This window comes from Macrobrachium rosenbergii, chromosome 31 (genome assembly GCF_040412425.1).
Source record: "Macrobrachium rosenbergii isolate ZJJX-2024 chromosome 31, ASM4041242v1, whole genome shotgun sequence".
In the NCBI taxonomy this organism is placed as follows: domain Eukaryota; kingdom Metazoa; phylum Arthropoda; class Malacostraca; order Decapoda; family Palaemonidae; genus Macrobrachium; species Macrobrachium rosenbergii.
In genome coordinates this window covers 29,759,177-29,779,562 of record NC_089771.1, presented here as the reverse complement: position 1 = coordinate 29,779,562, position 20,386 = coordinate 29,759,177, and the positions used below count along the sequence as shown (strand labels likewise).

General features: G+C 36.4%; 1 protein-coding gene across 9 annotated transcripts in view; it reads left to right on the top strand.

Moving 5' to 3' along the window:
* LOC136855500 (major facilitator superfamily domain-containing protein 8-like) overlaps window positions 1-20,386 on the top strand; it is a 41,226-nt gene that overhangs the window by 4,316 nt on the left and 16,524 nt on the right. For 2 of the 9 annotated variants that reach the window (XM_067132592.1, XM_067132589.1), the window contains exons 1-4: window positions 9,430-9,663; window positions 14,940-14,972; window positions 15,332-15,370; window positions 19,109-19,280. In XM_067132592.1, coding sequence (XP_066988693.1) covers window positions 9,563-9,663; window positions 14,940-14,972; window positions 15,332-15,370; window positions 19,109-19,280 — 345 coding nt within the window. In that variant the 5' untranslated portion in view covers window positions 9,430-9,562. Of the gene's footprint in view, window positions 1-9,055; window positions 9,664-14,733; window positions 14,754-14,939; window positions 14,973-15,331; window positions 15,371-17,273; window positions 17,389-17,562; window positions 17,593-18,018; window positions 18,052-19,108; window positions 19,281-20,386 lie in introns of those variants that run through there. The other 7 variants (XM_067132591.1, XM_067132594.1, XM_067132595.1 and 4 more) reach the window with 6 other exon arrangements.

Sequence of the window (20,386 nt, the reverse complement as noted above, 5' to 3'; positions counted from 1 at the left end):
ATAAGTAATGTTAGACGAATTGATAAGTTGAGAAATGTTGAGATAGGTAGAAGTGGTAAAAATGTTAGTATAAGTGAAAGGATGCCTTAGATTATTCAGAGATGGTTTGGTCACGTAGAAAGAACGACAGCTGGCACATAATCTTCAACGGAAACCTCGCTTTAATTTCATACCATATGCTTATTTGAATTCTTTTACAGCAAGACTTGTAGACCAGTTTCGGAATACGTAAAACAGCCCCGTGTAGAAGTAACGAGTCCTTTAATAATATATCTTTATCGCAGCAGATTTATGAGCAAAATCCATAGCAGATATTGAGGCAATCCACGCGTGAGACACATTCCCTCTGTCATTGCAGATTATGCTGGCCTTATGCCAGCACGACCCTTGACTAGAGGCTTCTCAGAGTGTCCAGTTAATGTACTTATATCCCAATGATAGTATTTTATATTAGTTTTAATTTTGGTAGTATTAGGGTCAAATTCAAAGAAACTAAACGTCTAAACATTTTCTGAAGGAAGGTTGTCCACGAAACTAGTTACGACCAGACTACGCAGTGTCTCGGTTCATTATTTAGAGACGTTGCGTGATTGGCTGGAGTAAAGGACACGAGATCGAACTACAGTAGTTCAGATTAATCGGGTGAGGGTTTTTGCAGTTGCAGTTGGCTTCCTGCTGCGTATAAAGGCTCTCCTTGCGTGTGCCCACTGAGAGGGAAAGTTGGTAGTAAGTGAATAATATATTTCTCGAGTTCACCTTGAATTTTGAGGGTATAAATACATATTCTTTAGTTCACCTTGAATTTAATGTGTATAACTGTATTTTCTTTAGTCTAACGTGAGTTTTAAGGGTATAAATGCATATTCTTTAGTTCACCTTGAATTTAATGTGTACAACTATATATTCTTTAGTTGACGTTTCAACGCTGAATGACCTCGTAGGATCCAGCGCTTGGGCTGTGGCCTAAATTTTATATTCTGTTCAATGAGTATAAATATTTTTACCCTTTAATATCATTATAACAATGTTTTTACCTCTTACTGCGCCACGCTTTCAAGGATAATGTACCTGTCATCGTGCAATGATAATTTCCCCTCTGTCTTGTATGATATTTCATACACATGAACTGTAATAATGTTATGCTGTATCGTATTTAGATACCTTGATGTATATAGTTACAATATGAGGGCAAAGTTACTATGCAAGTCGCTGTAACTGCTATTTTGAGAGTTCTTGCAGTTCTTGAAGGCTGCTTTTCTAACTGGGTTGCAGCCTGGCTTGCAATAATAATAATAATAATAAATAATAATAATTATAAACTATTACCTAAGTTTATTACTCCTGGCATCCTTTAGCACAGTCAGCCTTCGCCGCAAGGTTGTTAGTGCCTTCAGTGCACCTCACGCAGTGCACTGTAGGCATTACTTATTCTTTGCAGCGTCCCTTCGTCCCACGGTTGCAGCCCCTTTCATTCATTTTACTTTACCTCCGTTCATGGTCTCTCTCTCTTCCATCTGATTATCCACCCTCTGCTAACAGTTGCTTCGCCTCTTTGATCTCAATTTCCCTTTCAGCGCTGAATGACCTCATAGGTTCCAGCACTTGGCCTTTGACCTAAGTTTGACCTTACGTCCATGCATTTTTTCTGTCCGCCCTCAGATCTTGAAAACTACTGAGGCTAGAGGGCTGCAAATGGGTATGTTGATCATCCACCCTCCAATCATCAAACATGGCAAATTGCAGCCCTCCAGCCTCAGTAGTTTTTATTTTATTTAAGGTTAAATTTAGCCATAATCGTACTTCTGGCAGCGCTATAAATACCAACAACATAAGCCATCACCGGACTGTGGCCGAGTTTCATGGGCCGCGGCTAAGAGTTTAATGGGTCGACTGAGGCTAGCACCGAACAGAAAACTCGATTGCGCCGAAGAAGCTTTGGCGCATTTTTTACTTGTTTATTACTAATTCTCCACTATTTTTTTTTCATTTTCTTCCTCAGCTATCTTTTCTTAATTGTTTTTACTTATTTAGTGCTTTGATCTTATCATTTTCTACATGTGATCTCTTTTCTATTTGGTTATTTCCACTTCTCTCCCAATCGATGTGTGTTAATTCTCAATGTGCAGCGTGCTCTTTCTTCACTCTTTCGTGCCCCACTATCCTGCGTGTTACATTTTTTAATATTTATTCTTTTACAGTGTTTTGGCTCCCTTCTACTGTACTGTAATGTTCAAGTTGTTTTTCCAAAGCTTTCCCGCGTTGTTTATCCCAAGAGCTAACATGACACGACCTGGGATAAGGTCATCGTGTACATTCGTGACCATATTTGCACGTTCTGTGAGTTTCGTTCGGAGCGAAACTTTTATGAATTTTAATGCACTTCGCAGTTTCGAGAAGACGTGTACCCCGTATAGGTGGGGTAGTAGTACCGTCAGTGCACGTCGTGCGGCGCACTGTAGGCGTTACTTTAGGTTCTTTGCAGCGTGCCTTGCTTAGGCCACTAGCTTGCAACCCTTTTCGTTCTATCTTACTCTCCTCAAACCTCACCTAACTGTTTGATTCACAGCAACTGCTTTGAGATTTTCCTTCTGATACGCCTTTTAAACTTTTTATTGTCAATTTCCGTTGCAGCGCTGAAATGACCTAATTAGTCCTAGTTCTGGGCCCGTGGCCTAAATTCTATATTGAGTTCAGTTTAAGAGCGCGTGTAACAGTGCAGGTATAAACAGAAAATATGAAGACACGCTTGAACTGTTTATGTTGATTTCGGTATAAATAACATGCACTTTCGTGTACCGGTTAGGTAGGGAACTAAAGTATTGATATAAAATAAGTGTTCTCAAAGGTAGGAAGCTTCTCAACTCATAGCACTATTAAATGTTAACTGCACTACTAAATGTAAATAAATTAATAAGTCTTGATTGGAAACTGATGTCTTGCGACCACGACACCCCTTTTAGGGGTCACTCTGTGTCTTTTTCGACCCTGACAATAATTGTGTTTGTACCGTAATGTACGACAGATATGTTTAGAATTATTGTGCATGTATACGAAGATATCAGTAATTATCTGAGGTTGGCAATAAATCAGTGATTATATTGAAGACTCCATTTTATTGCATTGAAACACACTTTGAAATGTCAGTGAAAAGGATGTTTTATTTAAAAAAAAGATCTAGGTTTTGCGGCCAGCTATGTCCGAGTTCCGCAGTAATACGCATGCCCCGACAGATCAATAGCTCGTGTTCGTGTCGTTGCTTGTCGTAAAATAAGATATTTTTTACGAAAAGAATGCAAAATATATTTTCATGGCTTTCATAAAACGAGTTGATTCGTTTTTTAATATATGATATATCGTTCGTTATGTGTACTAGTTAATAAAAATGCTTTTACCACGAATTATTAATCGGAAGTCGAAGCCAGTCAGGCGCAAACAAACGTCAGCTGACTTCCCTGGAAAGTGTAAACACGCTACACAACCGACCGACGGTAGTACCAGTTCAAAACCGGTGACTTGCTGGTCAAGTGACCCGATCATATGCGATTGGCTCTGGCAACACTGTGTAGGCAGTGCTGGAAAACTAAGATTTAATCAAACTTGTGACACCGTCCTTACGTATAACCGGTGGATTTCGCATCTGTGGAATGGTAAAGAAGCTTGTTATTCCGTGCAAGTGTAAATTAAGTTGTCATTGTTACGTATGGGACTCTAAGGCCACCCCTTAGCTCAGGAAAGCGTGACAGCGTGGTTCGTTCGGACATAAATTTTTCTTTTTTTTTTTCTTTGCTTGTTTAAATAGACATGTCACGTGATGCAGCGTGACGTAGGTCGTCTCTATACAGATCGTAGGAGTTGATTTTTGCTTTTCGGCCGAGAGAATGAGTAATGCAAATCGCTCTTTTTGAGTGTCGTGACCTTGGCTTAGTGAGGTGTTTTCAAGTTTGAGTTATTAAATTAAGACTACGTGAGTTGTTTTCAAGTTGCGTTATTAAATTAAGAATACATACAAGTGTGCGTTTGCTCGTACGTCGTGTAGACTCGTCTGTATGTATAGAAATTATTGAGATCGTCTTCATATACATATACACCATTGGTTCTCAACCTTTTTATTACGACGCCCCTCTAAGAGCTGGTCCTTCCCTCCACGCCCCCCTTGCATCTATGAGTAAAATTCCCTCCTAGATTAGGAAGAAAATAAAAAAAAAGGAGAAAGGGAAGGAGTTTCGAGGGATGGTAAGCCTAGTGAGTCTGACTAGAATGGTAGACTATAGGAAACTAACGATATAAGGCGATACATTTGCCTTTTTTTTTTTTTGTAAACTTCTGAATATTAGTTCCTCACCCTGTTAAGAAAATAACCAATATAATTCTAGAGTTTTAAATTTTCCATAGGCCTCTGCGCCTCCCTGGAAATTGTTGATTCCCTAGGGGCGCCCCAGGTTGAGAACCACTGATATATACAATATATATATATATATATATATATATATATATATATATATATATATATGCATGTTTGTGCATTGTAGATTTAATATTTATGTAAATAAAAATGAAGAGAGTCTCACGTGCATAAATAAAAAAAAATTATATTTGGCTTTTTATATATATATATATATATATATATATATATATATATATATATATATATATATATATATATACATATATATATATAAGTTCAGCCTGAAAGTCTTGAAGCAAATAAGAAAAGAGAGACAAAGAGAAACCATTTACAGAAGGGAAAGAAACTTCTGAGAGAGAGAGAGAGAGAGAGAGAGAGAGAGAGAGAGAGAGAGAGAGAGAGAGAGAGAGAGCTATTACAGCCGCATTCAATGGGTCACGCGTGTGAATTTCCTGTCCCTGGCGTGACTGGAGTCCACTCCACGTCGCATAGAGTTGAAGGTCATTTTCAGGGTCAAGTGTCATGAATATTTTAGATAAACGTAAATATCCATTGTAATGACGATTTTATATGGTCGTGAATTTTATTATTCAAGTGACGAATGTAAGTATTTTCGATATTCCCTATTCTGTGATAAATTTTACTTACCGTACTTAATCTTGATTTTTCTTACATTTATTGAAAAACTGACCTTTGGTTTTTTTGTCGTGACCTGACCTTGACCTGAACCTCAAGACTGACGTGGGGTTACTGGGAAGAATAGAGACATTGGGCAAGTTTCCATTTCATACATTAGGTCAGTTTTAACTTCAGCATGGTTCTTTTGGAGAGAGAGAGAGAGAGAGAGAGAGAGAGAGAGAGAGAGAGAGAGTGGTTGGGTGTTAAATCCAAATGTTAACAGTCCACTTCTTAGCAAGTAATTTGGAATGAATCCCATAAACTAGTCCGATAAACTTCTCCACTTGGCTGCGACCCTCAATATTTGACTAACTACCATGTACTGTACACAACTCGATCCAAATTCGTTGTTTGCTGTTTTTCTACCTTGGCAACCTACCGATCAACATTGTGTTCAATTTCGTGTAGGCCTAGTAGGATAAGTATGGGAAAAGTCTAGTTTCAAAATTTACTCTAATTATAAAATATCAGTTTTATTGTTGCTTGAATACGCGGTATACTCCTATAATTATAAGTATGTTGGAGGAAATTTTTATTTGTTCTCAAACGTAAAACCAGGCGAATTACAGTATTTTTCAGTAATACATGTGTATGAGGTCTTATAATGCTGACAATTGCTTATCGTATTTTACGCGAAATCGGACCTACTGTTTGATTGGTAGGTTGACATGGCACGATCATTAAACCTCCAGACTAGTCGGCTCTCGTGTTTGCGACCTTGACACTTATTGGTTTTGTCTCATTTATTATTCCTGTGTTGATTGATTTTGACTCATGTCTTATTTATAAATACATTTGTACATTCCAATCTTGCATGTTTATCTTTTCACTTATATATATAATATTTTATATATATATATATATATATATATATATATATATATATATATATATATATATATATGTATATATATATATTATGAATATTGGGAGTTTATTTTTATTTATCATTCTTTTTATGTTTTTTTCTTCATTTTTCGTATTAATATTTATATTGTTTTTGTTTGTCTAATAATCTGTTGAGTAATTTCATTTTTTTCAAGTAGACGCATACGTTATATATATATATATATATATATATATATATATATATATATATATATTTATATATATATATATATATATATATATATATATATATATATATATATAGTATACGGTTTATTTACATGTATAAATTTATTTGCAAATTTATTCTCTTCAAATACCGGTAATACAGGCACGAGGCAAATGTTTTATCATTACTTTCGATAAACAAACAAAAACTCCTCGAAGGATTTAGACCGCCATCCTTATGGTATCCTTGAAGTCCTATATAGACTCCAGAACGAGGTCGCGTGTCCTAAGATAAAGTCCTGCTTAGTTTATAAAAAATGAAATTGTATTAGTTCTTGTGTGTATTTTTTAGGTGATTAGGTTATGTTTCGTCCATTAAACCACCAGAATTGTCATCTGTAATATTTCGGCATAAAAACTGAACCATTAAGGAGACAGGAATAAAACACGTTCTGTAGTATCCGAGTCATCGTATCAGCACGGTATATGAGCCTTCTCGGGCTCATTGGGGCCAAACATGTAAATAAGATAGAACAAGATTAAATTGAAACGTCATTGTAACTTCCATATGTAATATATAAAAGATTTGGCTATTCACAAAATCAGACGTTTTTCAAATGTAGTGTTCAGGGAGAGCGGTGTTTCCAGCCGGCTTTAAATCGGGGGGGCCAAAGGTGGCAACATTCACTATTACGTAAAGACATTTTGTCGTGTACTGTGCCTTGATCATTGTACAAAATCTCATATTGTTCACCCACGTAGTGCCTTCTGACTTATTAATGTGGCGTCACAGCATCCAGGTTCAGCAAGGAAAATGACAGTTTTTGACAGACCAAGTGTACCCAAAAAACATGGCTATGTCGTAAAAGATTTGATTCATTTTTTATCCGTTTCATTCCTAAGATTCCTTTTGTCGTTATGGACTAAATCAGCGACCTAAGTACATGATAGTCACCCGACTGTGGTGTATTGCCAGAGAAAAAGAAGGCCAGCAACCCCATCCCTAAAAACTTGCTGAAAACGAGGACGCTAAGTCTCGCTCAAGCCGGTTTGTCTGAAGGAAAGGTTTAAGGAAGTCAGCGCGTGGTTTCAGAGAGAGGGAGGGAGGGGGAGGGATTGGGAAGTGAATGGGGTTTTGGGGGGGAAGGTTAGGGACCCTCCCACTAAGTCTATCGATTAGGTCAGACATTATACGAAATGGATATGAAATAGTAAAGTTTGTGTGGGTAAAAATATCTTCTATAAAGGTTGAAAGAAATACCGGGTCAAGCTTACGAGAAAGGTGGTACAGATTTCACTTGTTCGTACCGGCGTCTTGTCTGAATGTGCCATTTGCTTATATACATATTTGTGTAAGGAGAGTGTTCTTCAAATCAAGATCTTGCTTCAAATGATGGATACCAAGGCCTAAAGATTTTTATAGATACCTATACGAAGATGAAGTTGAAAGATCCTTGGTTTTCAGGTTTTCCGTAAGCAAAATTACACAGTATTGCGTGTTTGATAGTAGGTACATTTGTTTTATTAATATATTTTTCAATTTGTTATGTACGCATGTGGGTAAGATTTTATATTATATATATATATATATATATATATATATATATATATATATATATATATATATTATATATATATATATATATATATATATATATATATATATATATATATATATATATATATATATATATATATATATATGTTGTGTGTGACAACAAACTATTCGTTATAGGCCTAAGAAATGCTTCATTGTCTGAAGGCATGACCGTGCTTTCTCTCGCTTGAGTGAGCAGTCATTTTTAAAATATTTTCCTCCCTACAATTTCCTGAATTAAAGTCAACTCACGTTGCTTTTCATTCAGCTTATAACATTCCTCGCCTGGAATGTTCTTCGTCATTGTTTGTCAGTTAGTTTGAGAATTATTTTGTTGATATATGACGCCACGTATTACGTAAACGCGATCATTTTAAAATCCTGTACCCTTGAATTCGGAATGTCGCACTTCTGTGACAATCCCCTGCGCTTACAACCGTTTGGTTGATAACACCGCCTCTTGGCTTAACACTTATGTTTGTGGACTAATTCCAATAAAAGTCCGAACATCCCGAGGTATTAATTTTGCTGCTGGTGCAACATAAAACGCTTAAGGCATTTTATGGCATAATTATGATCCGGTTTATGCCCTTTGAGGTTTTGTAACCCCCAATTAGTACTAGCGTCCAACGCTCTTCCAAGTGGAATCAATGGATCTAGGCTAAATCTGATGATGAATTGACGTGATTTGAAAACCGCATCATATTCTGTTATATATTTCTGGTATTCAAAGAAAGAATACAGAAATGTAGTTTGTTTTAAGCACCTATTGAAAGTTCAAAAGCAAGGATATTTTTATCTAACCAGACTGTAGTCTTTGGCTGCGATAGCAGTTGAATACTGACAGGGTTAGTTAGAAAACCTATCGTGTCAGTTATTCAAATAGAATGTTCTATAGTCTAACACGTCTAGGAAGTGACAACTGCATGTTAGTCGCGCCATCCTATTCATATTTAATTCACTGAAACATTTCAATGAGGGTAATAGCTCGCACTGATTAACTTGCAATGCAGTACTTATCCCCTCTGTAATTGTAAATGAAAATGCCGGTGCTTCTCATCGTGATCGTTAAGTTTTACCAGTGGAGTTCAAGACTCAGCATTTTCAGTTCAAAGAATAGTTGCGAAATCATGTTTTCCATTTGCCTTCAGCCTGCATGATCATTGTATGTACTGTGTCCTGTTTAAATAACGATTAGTGCAATGTCATTGTAGGCAACTCTCGCCCATGAAGTAAGTCTTCCATTATATCGTTCAGCTTTGATACAGAATTACCCTGGAATACATCCGCAAATGATTATTTCTTTTCGTCTTTTTCAGATGGACGTAACCTCATCAGAAGGTGAAATGAAATGAGAATAAAGCTCAGTTCAGTCGTAGGAACTAGGGAAAACTCATCGCCACTATTGGGGGAAAAGCGTACGAAACCGATTGGGAAAATGTGAACGACTGTGATATTGTTTGGTATGGGCGTACGTTCGTCCGCGTCTTCATCTTCATTTTCTTCTTAACCTTCTAGTCATGCCAAGATCGTCACACAGTACCGTGTACCTCACCAGTGAAGACTTACTCGCGGGTTGCCTCCTGCTGGGGTGAGGTACACGAGTTAATGCGCTGTTTGTGTATGAAATAAAAGTGTATGTTTGTACAGCGAAAGTAACTAACTTGCGACTGGGCCCGGTGAACAAATGTGTTAGTAGACCCTCGAAGGAAAACCTGATTGTCTTCTGGGTGGAGTTGAAGGTTTGAAGGAGAATTAGGAACGTTTTCCACCAGGAACGTTTTCTTTGCCGGTTCAGCTTCGCGACAACGAGAATCGAAGCAAAAATGCCTTCGCAAGTGGCAGATATCGAGTTGGAAAACGCCACTGGGGAAGACGCACTACTAGGTTCGACAAGAGATGGCGCCGTTGTCAGTGCTGCTAATGGGTAAGTTTTTCCATTTCCGAGATTAAGGTCTTGTATATCGTTTCGAGATTAATATTTTGTAATCGATATCGAGGTTAAGGTTTTGTATTTCATTTCTGTGGATCGATAGGATTTTTTTAATATGTCAATGGAAACGTTTTGCTGGCCACAGCCCGATTTTATTGTCAGGCATCTTTGTAAATAATATTTAAATTTGTGGTATCACGCTAGGCACTTGAAAACGTGATCATGCATGCTTTAATTCAAGATCTAGGGTAGCATAAAACACACACACATTATTTGTCTATCCACTTTAATACGGTGTGCTCGTAGCATAAATGCCACGAAATTGAAAGAGATTATAGCAGGGTACATTTTATCAATACGTGTGTGTGCACTTTATGATTTTGTTATGTAATTTTGATGTTTGCTATATTTTTTGTCATGTTTCAAAATTGTGGTCAACATGCTTAGTTAGCGTGAAAATATTCTGTTGGGAATAAATAACAAATTTAGTTGTAACTCCAGACTCTGCTTCAGAATAAGTTCGATAATTTAGTTGATATATTCATTTGGAATGGGCGACGCAATAGAACCGTGATGGGGGAACAAAAGTTGCTAAATTGCTTTGTGTCAGTGTAAGCTGCTCCTTCAGTAAGAAAAAGAAATAAAAAATAATTTTTGCAGGTCCAGTAGACGCTAAGTTAATGCTGATGGGGTCATTTTAAGTGAATTTGAGGTGAATAGTGGGGTGCTGCAAGGGAGTGTTCTTTCTCCCTTGCTGTTTTCCCTTATCAAAGATTTTATGATAAAAGTGTTAGGAGATTGAAGAACTTTTAAATTGGAGTAACGATAACATGTTGACAGACTTGGAATGTGCAGATAATGCTGTTTTATCCAGCAAAACGCAGCCAGATTTACAAACCTTGCTAAATAGAGGACGTTATAAGTCTAGATAGATGGGACTTAAAATTAAGCCTAAGAAACCTAGAAGCAATTAGGATAGATTATGCACAAAGGTATGAAATAACGATGGATGGAGAAAGGATTAACGGAGTTAAATATTTAAGAACAAAGATATCCAGCACAGTCTCTCCTTGAAGTTGGTATTTGGTGAATGAATAAATAAAGGGCAAATCCATCAAGGGACAGACTGAGTAAGATTTAGAGATCAGATTGACTGAAATTGTAAACAAAAGCAAGGTTATACTTTATACTGACTTTAATCTAAAAGATTCTGTCGATTCGAGAATAAAGCCAAAAAAATATTATGGGTCAGATGGCAGGATAGTGTTTGACATGACACTATCCTGCTTGGACATGTCCTTTGCACCATTCTTTGGTGAATAGTGCGTGATAGTGTCGGCTGGGTTCCCGTAGGCGCCATAGCAGTTCGAAGACCTAGACCTACTTGGATTATAGGCCTACGAGACAGAATTTCACGTAGGCCCTTTGCGTCGATATAGTGCTATAGTTGATAGTTTTAATAATAGTGATGGTGGCGTAGAAATAGTAGCGTGTTTTTAGTAGTGGCGATGGGAATAATAGTACTAATAATAGTGCTGGTAGCTTTATTCAAAGTATTAAGAGTGAAAATGATACTAGAGTAGTGAGTAGGTAACATTGGTGGTAGTAATGACAGTTGACAAGTAATTTTATAAGTAATAATCTCTCTCTCTCTCTCTCTCTCTCTCTCTCTCTCTCTCTCTCTCTCTCTGAGGAAGTAATGTACATTGAACATTCTTATGACGCACATCTCTATCGATTAGAGATTTGTTGCCGAAAGGAAAATCGAGAATAAGAGGCTTAAAAGGTGTAACAGGAGGAAAACCTCAAAGCAGTTGCACTATGAATCAATTGGCACGAGAGTGTTTAGGAGAGTAAGATAGAAGAAAGAGAATATGAACGGAGGTACAGTAAAAGGAATGAAAGGGGTTGCAGCTAGGAGCCGAAGGGACGCTGCAAAGAACCTTAAGTAATGCCCACAGTGCACCGCGTGAAGTGCACTAACGGCCCTATCCTCCTGCGGGTGGTTTTTTCAGGTTAATGGGAAACTAGACGGTGATTTGTACAATTGTGGTGCATCAGTTTTTGTTCATGCATGGACAGTTTTGGTTCCATTTTTAACATATGTCATTTTAATCCAAATTCATATTAGACATTATATTTAATTGAAGCTTGGATTAGTGGCATTAATTAGGACTTAATTAAGGTAGGTATTTTGGAATGCTTTAAGAGAGTTCCTTTGGTCACGGGATTTCTCGAGTAATGCTTTTAAAGGCAAGTGCCGTGAGCCCATTATTTCCGTAGGGGTGCAGTCATCGGTGCACCTCACGCGGTGCACTGTAGGCACGTACTTAAGGTTCTTTGCAGCGTCCATTAGGCCCCTGGCTGTAACCTCTTTCATTCCTTTTACTGTACCTCCGTTCATAGTCTCTTTCAACTTACTTTACACCCTCTGCAAGGTTTTCCTCTTATTACACCTTTAAACCTTTTTAATTTCAATTTCCGTTGCAGTGCTAATGATCTCATGGGTCTCAGGCCTAAATTTTATATTTCATTCTATTCCATAACATTCCGTGGGTCCATTTGTAACTGTCAAAAAATTGCTTGAATATTGCGGTATATATGTGACGGGTTAAGTACGCTAATAATAATAATAATAATAATAATAATAATAATAATAATAATATGTAGCTTTGTATCAGACAACTTTCCCTTTTCGCGTGTTCATAGTCTATTGATATATTTAATTCATACCTACATGCTCTGAGAGCAGTGGCTCATTAGCTGCTTCCATATAATGTGTTTTACTGCGCACAAAATAATTAATGGATATTGCTTTGTATACAGTAAGTAAAATTGCGTCTAGCAACTGACGTCAGTTATACTACATAGGCTGATTTTTAATTATTATTATTATTATTATTATTATTATTATTATTATTCAGAACATGAACCCTATTCATATGCAACAAGCCCACCAAAGGATTGACTTGAAATTCAAGCTTCCAAGGAATATGGTGTTCATTTGAAAGAAGAAATAGAAAGGTAATAGGAAACGAAAAGAAGAGATCAGTTGGTAGAGAAGAAACAATAAATAAATTAAATTAATAAACAGGTAAAAATGTATTTAAATTTTAAAATACAATCGATCAACATCCTCAGTCCAGCGGCGTGAGAAGTAAGGACCTCTGGAACTGAGAAGTTCCAGACAGAGAGGTACATTGAATAGCCATTGGCGAAAGCGAGTGTGACTAGGAAATGCGATGACATTCGATAGCTTGTTAAGTTTGTGTGTATTGCTGTATTGAGTTACTGATTCTGGTGCGAATCTCATCCAGTAGTAACTATAACGAGGTTCGTTCTTCTTAGTATTGTAGTTTTTTATTGGCACGAATAATCGTGTTAACAGTATTTTGATTTGTATAATGTTTATTGCAAAATGTAAAGTTTCTGTAGCATCGATGAATTATGTAGTAAATCTTTTGAATTAGTCTGGTTTTTAAGTATTTTTGTTAAATGCTGGGTTGTTTTAATTACCGTGGCGTGTTTAGTGTCTCTAGATGATAACATATTAATCCTTTAATAGCATCGTTATTGTCAGCTACAAGTCGGTTTATTAAACTAGCTAGACCGTTGAGGTCCCAGCGTCCCGTCCAACAGAAAAACGAAAGAAGATCGAAGATCCTGTTGCCATGTTTTTACGTCGGAAACCATCATGAAAGGCATCGGTCTACACATCGACCACATATAGAAATCCAATTGGCTGGTGCATTTCGCCGCCTACCCCAGTCGAATCTCTAGAGTTCGGTGGGCGAGACGTTGCTCTCTCTCTCTCTCTCTCTCTCTCTCTCTCTCTCTCTCTCTCTAGGCTTAACCCATATCCAGGTATCTTTATAAATCTTTCGGTTAACTCTTTATAAATCTCTGAAAATGATATACTTTTAATCTGAAGTCACAGCTAAATATAGCTCACGTGCGTGTTGGCATCACTGAGGGTACGAAATTGCTTAGAATACTCTTCAGTCATGAAAAGATCCGTTGGTATTGTGGCGTGTTTTCAATGGACATTGTAATCGAGCGTGAGAAAGCTTTAATGATCGCCACTATTATGTCCAGGAAGTATTTGCTATACTGTGAACAGATCAGAGAGGCTTCTGAGTGCGTAATGTTTCTTCATATCATTTCTCTGGGAATTTTTTTTTTCCTCTAATGACTTCAGTACAGTGGGAATTTTATCTGCAAGCATATTGCTGTATGTTTGTATACTTGTTTAATTCAGTTCCAGACAGTTTTAACCCTGTTATTAACTTTTAAGTGGTTCTTATTGTAAGACTGAAAACGATTACAGTTTGTTTGAATTAGCAGAGAACTTCATTTGAGTTGCCTTGAGTGTAACATGAATTTTTACACGAGGAACAGTTCATGTTGTCTCCAAACTCTTTTAGGACTCTTTAGGACAATAATAGTTTCTCGTACTTCTTGGAACCGTTTGTAATGTGATGGAAATATATATACAAAGTTTTCGAAAGTGGAATGTTCAACGAACCGAGAGTTTAGGTGATCGAGCACCGTTAGGCCTTATACCTATATCGGTTTAATGGAAGATGAAAAGTACAGCTTAATGCTTCATCACTGCTTCCCGTCGTAGAGAACAGTGTTTATCAACATCGGCAGTTGTTTTTCTGCTTTTCATAAGATGTTGGACGAACGTGTAGCAGCATTAAATCGAATTGGATGTGTCCCGAAAATGCCCAGTTGAACATTGTCGTCTTTATTTTATTTTTTTAATCTTTAGTGATGAATCTTGATTTCTTTACACCTATCAGTGCATTATCCTTTTACATAATTACGATCCATAGGCCTAACTAGGACAGCTTTGGGTAAGGTGCTGCTCACTGACATAAGAAAGCTATTTACAATGTGTGGAGAGATTTAGGAATACAGTGCAGTACAGGGAACCTTTCTAAGGTGTATTACTGATTGCAAAATTAGGTTTTTCAATCGTTTTGGCTTACGTGCTATGCAGAGTGTTTATTCTAGCTCAACATGCTGTGATTGCCCTTGAAAAATAGCAAGCGCGGAACGACGTTACTGACATAACACTGGTTAGTATGAATTATTTTAAGTGTATAATTCAAAACCATTACCAGGTGCTAACGTAAGTGAACACTTTAAACACGTACACCATATTTAAACTAAGGCAACTTCAGAGAATGATATAACATGTAACTTTTTTACATCTAAAAGTAAAAAATAAAATACTCATATTAGTTCACTTTTTCTCTTCAAAGTGCTGCATTGGATTCCAGTGCATCGACTCCAAGGTAGGTCTATCATCGTAGTGAGACAAAGTGCCTCATTTTCCTCACATTTCCTTGATGGTTCCTTGGAGATATTGTGAATATAATGCTTCCTATTAATCAGATAACATTAAATAAGTCCTTTTTGCATGGTAGCCACACATTCATGTAAGCTGTTTTTTTTTAGAAACCTGCTAATTTAAAATTAACCTTGAGCTTGTACTGTAGTCGTCTGTGTAATATAGTTTCCCCTAATTTGTTACGGAGTCATAGAAAACGTGTAACTCTACTAAACTGCTTGAATGGATTATATTGCTGGAAAAATGTCCTTTGCTTATATATTATGCCAAAATATCATGCTATCTTCAATTGCTTTGTCCTAGGCATATGCTATCTCCGCTGCCGAATATGCCGGTTCCCTCGTAAGTATTTTGATTTTGTAATTAGCGGAAATATCTGAAATATTGAAAATAAACACTTCGAAAATAATTGCATATATTTCACAATACTCTTGTGCCTAAATTAGAAAATGACCTATATATTGATAATTGGCCAAATTGCTTCATTGTACACTTTCAAGGGTATACGTGTATATTCACATATATGTGTGTAATTGGGGTTATAAGAGTGTTTATTACACCTATCATTTGTAGTTAATACTGTATTTCATAAGTTTGAAATCATAATGACTATGCAATTCTTTTTGTTATCCTTTATCAAAGGTCGGTGGAAAAAAAGCGTATTACAAAGTTCAGGTAAGGTGAAGTTTACATAGATCTGTACGAACAATGAAGGTTGAAGAATGAATGATAACAACAGTAATGATAATTATTGTTACTGTTATTATTATCATCATCAAATGTTTTACGAGTCAAATAAATGTGTTTATAAATTATCATTTGTAGCGTGTGTCAATTTGTACCGTTTCGTCTGCAACAGTGAAAGTAAATGTGTAGATTTGCGTTCATAAATGCATAAATTTTAAAGTGAAGAGACCAGTACACGTGCCTATACCCTACGCGTGCCTGTACCATACGCGTCTGACACTTGTACCGAGATAGAATCAACCTGACGCTCTCTCCTCTCTGTGTAGCAATAGGATTTTGTTGGAGCCTCTGCCCAAGGCACCTGCATCTTGGTGAGTTATGCCTGTTTAGGTTTATATTCCCGTTTTCTGTATTTTTTGTGAATTTTTTTCCCCTTTGAGTAATTGGCAACGACAATCCGTTTGTGACTCGGCAAAGAGAGGAAACGATTAAGAAATATTTATAAAATATAGTGGAATCAGTAAGAGGTGGTAATTATTGTTACCGAGCTAAGGATCTAAATAATTATTAATGAATTTAATGTAAGTAATTTACGATTAATGATGAATTTGTAAGCTAGAAAAGTAATTACATTTGTTTTAAGAAATGCCAGATAATGACAATGATTATCTCTGTATCTGTAAGTAAAGTATATTTATGATAATTGTAAGTGAATATCTAATGAGAACAGAAATGTCCATATATGTTACTCAAAATTTGAAATTTGTTTATTACTCAAAAGCCTACAACGAAACCAAAGTCCAAAGGTCACGGTAGGCCTATACAACCCACTCTGCTAAACTTGAGAACGCATCTGAGAACTGTATGCTTGTATATGCTGATGCTGACAATTGTTTATATTTTTAGATTTTTTTTATTTTAAAAATGCCAATAATGATCGATGTGACGTCATCATTGCACTTTTACGTTGGTTGTATATAGACCATAACTCGTTTTAGAAGTTTTAGTTTGCTTCTAAAGCTTTTTTAGACAGTAGGCCTACTCTAGTGTGAGCTTCAAGATGTTGAGTATTCAGCTTATTTTTTCTTTGACTAATTATTATTGGTAACAGTGCGACAATATGCCTGTATTAATATATTCATGAATTTATTAATGTATATATGAAACAAAGAGGTTTTCTTATATATTTTTCATGAAGAATCTTTTAATACAAAAAAATTGGTGTTTTCTCACCACACGCTAATGTACAGTAGAATAGTATTAGTATACTACCATTACATTCTCGTATAACTATTTATTTCGATTCTAAATTAAAACCTCATGCGGTCTTTAACACTGCAAGAGGGTCTGCCCCCACTCTCGTTTGTTTTACACGTCGTTTCATCCCCCCCCCCCCCTCTGTAATTCACAGTCAGTGTTCCATTTCTCTCTCACGTAGACTAGCTCAGTCCTATTCTCGTTACTTAGATACAGAAATGCAATTGTTACATTAGAGAGAGATTGATTACGTAACACGCGAGCACACACACACTATATGTATTAGCTATTAATATAAACTCTTTAAGGTTTATACGTAATAAGTGATTGATTTAAGAATACTCATTAATATCGGTTTTTCACTCGATACTCATATGAAGGGTCGGCCTTGAACCGCTACCAGAGATACCAGTGAGGTGAGTGCTTTGAATGATTCGTTGTTCATTTGTTTAAAAAAAATAACATCTCATTTAATGTGCCTGGATAATATGTATACGTATTCAACTCCGTATTAGGTGTATTCATATATAATAACGAAGAATTCACAGATAGGTCTGTTGGTTTGATAAGTCTGTACCGTTCTTTCCAAGGTCTGTCGAGAGCGCTCTGAGGAGGAAAAGGTGAGGAATAGGCCTATGTTGGGTTCTTCCTTCTTCTCGTCTAAATTCTGATAGATATATGTGTCCTTATGTCTTATTTTGCAATGTATAGATATATGGTTATAGTAAATTCCCTTCAGTCCATAGCAAATGTAAGCTTTGACAGTCTAGCGTTTGCATTTTGTGTTTAGATTTCAAACGTTATTTGTTACTGGAAGTGGTCTGAAAAGTGGCTTTTGTTTTGGACAATTCTTGCATCAATGAATCTTACATACAAGATACATTGTTATTATTGTTATTATATTGACTTGTGTGCATATATCAGACATTTAAGGCTGTAATAATGAGGTAAAATACTAGCTGCAACAATACCCATTTTCAGAAGCCACTTGTTCCGACTACACAGAAACTTGACTGTTAAATTTTAACATTTATTCTGTTTAACAGGAGCTCTTTGCGAAGGACATCGGCCTTTAGACGGTAGGACTGCATTTTCTAATCAGATTTGAATGCTTATTTTAGCAGATGTATGATTTATGTAATATACTGCGTTGTTATATTTGTTTGATTTTATTTACTTTTTTAGAAATATGAATTATATATTTTTCTCGTAAGCACCAATGTTTGTGTGCTTTTTCGTTTTATTTAGCTTTCTGGCACAAATTAGGCCTACTACATTACAGTAAAATTACTGTAGGATAGGAAACAAGACCGCGGTCTTTGTAATACAGTATTCGCGATCTGACAGCTGATTCAAAGCTGAGCCGTGTGCACAGCCTTTCCACGATATCAGCTGCTTCATATTTCTACGGAGAAGACCCACACTGCCATTCACTTCTGTCCAATCTCTCTCTCTCTCTCTCTCTCTCTCTCTCTCTCTCTCTCTCTCTCTCTCTCTCTCTCTCTCTCTCTCTCTCTTCTTGGATATTAAGACCCATCCTTTCGAATACCTTTGTCACGCGTAGATACAGCAGTTTCGAGGTATTTTATCACATTACATTCACTTTTTTTTTATAGATCCACACTCACATCCATTGCGTAGAGTTGGCTCACCAATTCCTGCATATATTACACCTTTGGCGTCCATTGACACATCTTCCGTTACAAGTCTTTTTGCGACACCTGTTACGTTCCAGAAGTTGCCAATGCAGTATTATAAAAGCACAGTGCACATTTAAGACAGTTTTAAGAATTGAGTCTGTATGACTTGATCTCTCTCTCTCTCTCTCTCTCTCTCTCTCTCTCTCTCTCTCTGCACATTTAAGCCAGAAGTTTTAAGAATTGAATCTATATGACTTGAAATTCTCTCTCTCTCTCTCTCTCTCTCTCTCTCTCTCTCTCTCTCTCTCTCTCAAAGGCACAGTGCACATTCAAGCCAGAAGTGTAAAGAATTCAGTCTATATGACGTGGAGTCCTTTCTCTCCAAAGAATTGTTTCTGTATCACTTGAAATCCTCTCTCTCTCTCTCTCTCTCTCTCTCTCTCTCTCTCTCTCTCTCTCTCTCTCTCTCTATTAATACTTTCTCTCCGTTTTCCAGCGATGGCGTCGCCGCTCGCATGCTGGAGGACGAGATCCCCGTGGGAGTGCTGGAGACGGTGGCGGACAGGAAGGCACGAAAGAGGTCTCACTGCGTCGTCTACGTCACCACCTTCGTCATGAGTATCGGCTTCTCCATCGTGCTGACCGGCGTCTGGCCCTACCTGCAGCAGGTGGACTTTTTGTGGAGTGGTTTTGTTTTTTTGTTATGTTTCTCGAGTTTTTTTTTTTTTTTTTTTTTTTGTCATGTTTCTTGGGTTATTTTTCGTTTCTCGATTTTTTTTCTTTGTCATGGTTTTCGAGTTTTTTTTTTTTTTTGTCGTGTATCGAACTTTTTGTTATGTTTCTCGAGTTTTTTTTCGTGTAACTTAACGAAGAGAGAGAGAGAGAGAGAGAGAGAGAGAGAGAGAGAGAGAGAGAGAGAGAGAGAGATAGTCATTTCATAGTCAAAGGGATGAATGTTTGTTTAAAGAAAATTATACACATTGACTTTTTTTATTTATTTAAGCAAAATATCATTGTAATCATTATATTATAGGTTTACATAACCCGATTTCAGAATTATAATGAAAATAATTCTTCCTAAATATTTGAAAATAAAAAAATATATATGGTAGTAAAGAATGAACAAGAATGTGGAAAATTTGTCTTTTGTTTATACTCACAATAATAATATATTAAGATCATTTTTGTGGGTTATGGGCACAGATTTCTTGAATGCGTTGCTTTATCAATAACACCTTAACTCAAATAATCCACGGATTTAGGGATAATAATAAGTTCCTTTGTGGTATATGATAAGATAACGTTTATATATTTATTGACCTGGTTATAGGTTTTGTCGAAATCGTCGAGGAATTGATAACATTTTCGTGTGGTTGGGAGAATGTACGAAAAGTATGTAAGCTTTCGTTTTCTGTGCTTGATACAGCTTATGTGAATGCTGTCAGCGTGAAAGCTTTTCGTTAAGTTTACTTATACCTTTATATTATCAGTGACGAAATATCGTGTACTTCAAATGAGTGTTGAGTTTGATGTTTTAGTTAATATTATTTTGCAGGAACTATTAGACCTATGTTGTAAAATCTTTTCGCGCCAGAAATATGTTTAGATATTTTTAAAAACTGTTTTACAGCAGTAACTTCTCCTTGTGCCAGAAATGTGTAAATACGGTTTGAAATAATATTTTAAGTTTTATTACTTCAGAAAAATATAATTTTAAGTTATTGCATCACAAAAGAAGCTTTTTTGCAGACTTCATTTTCCCCCAAACCTTCCA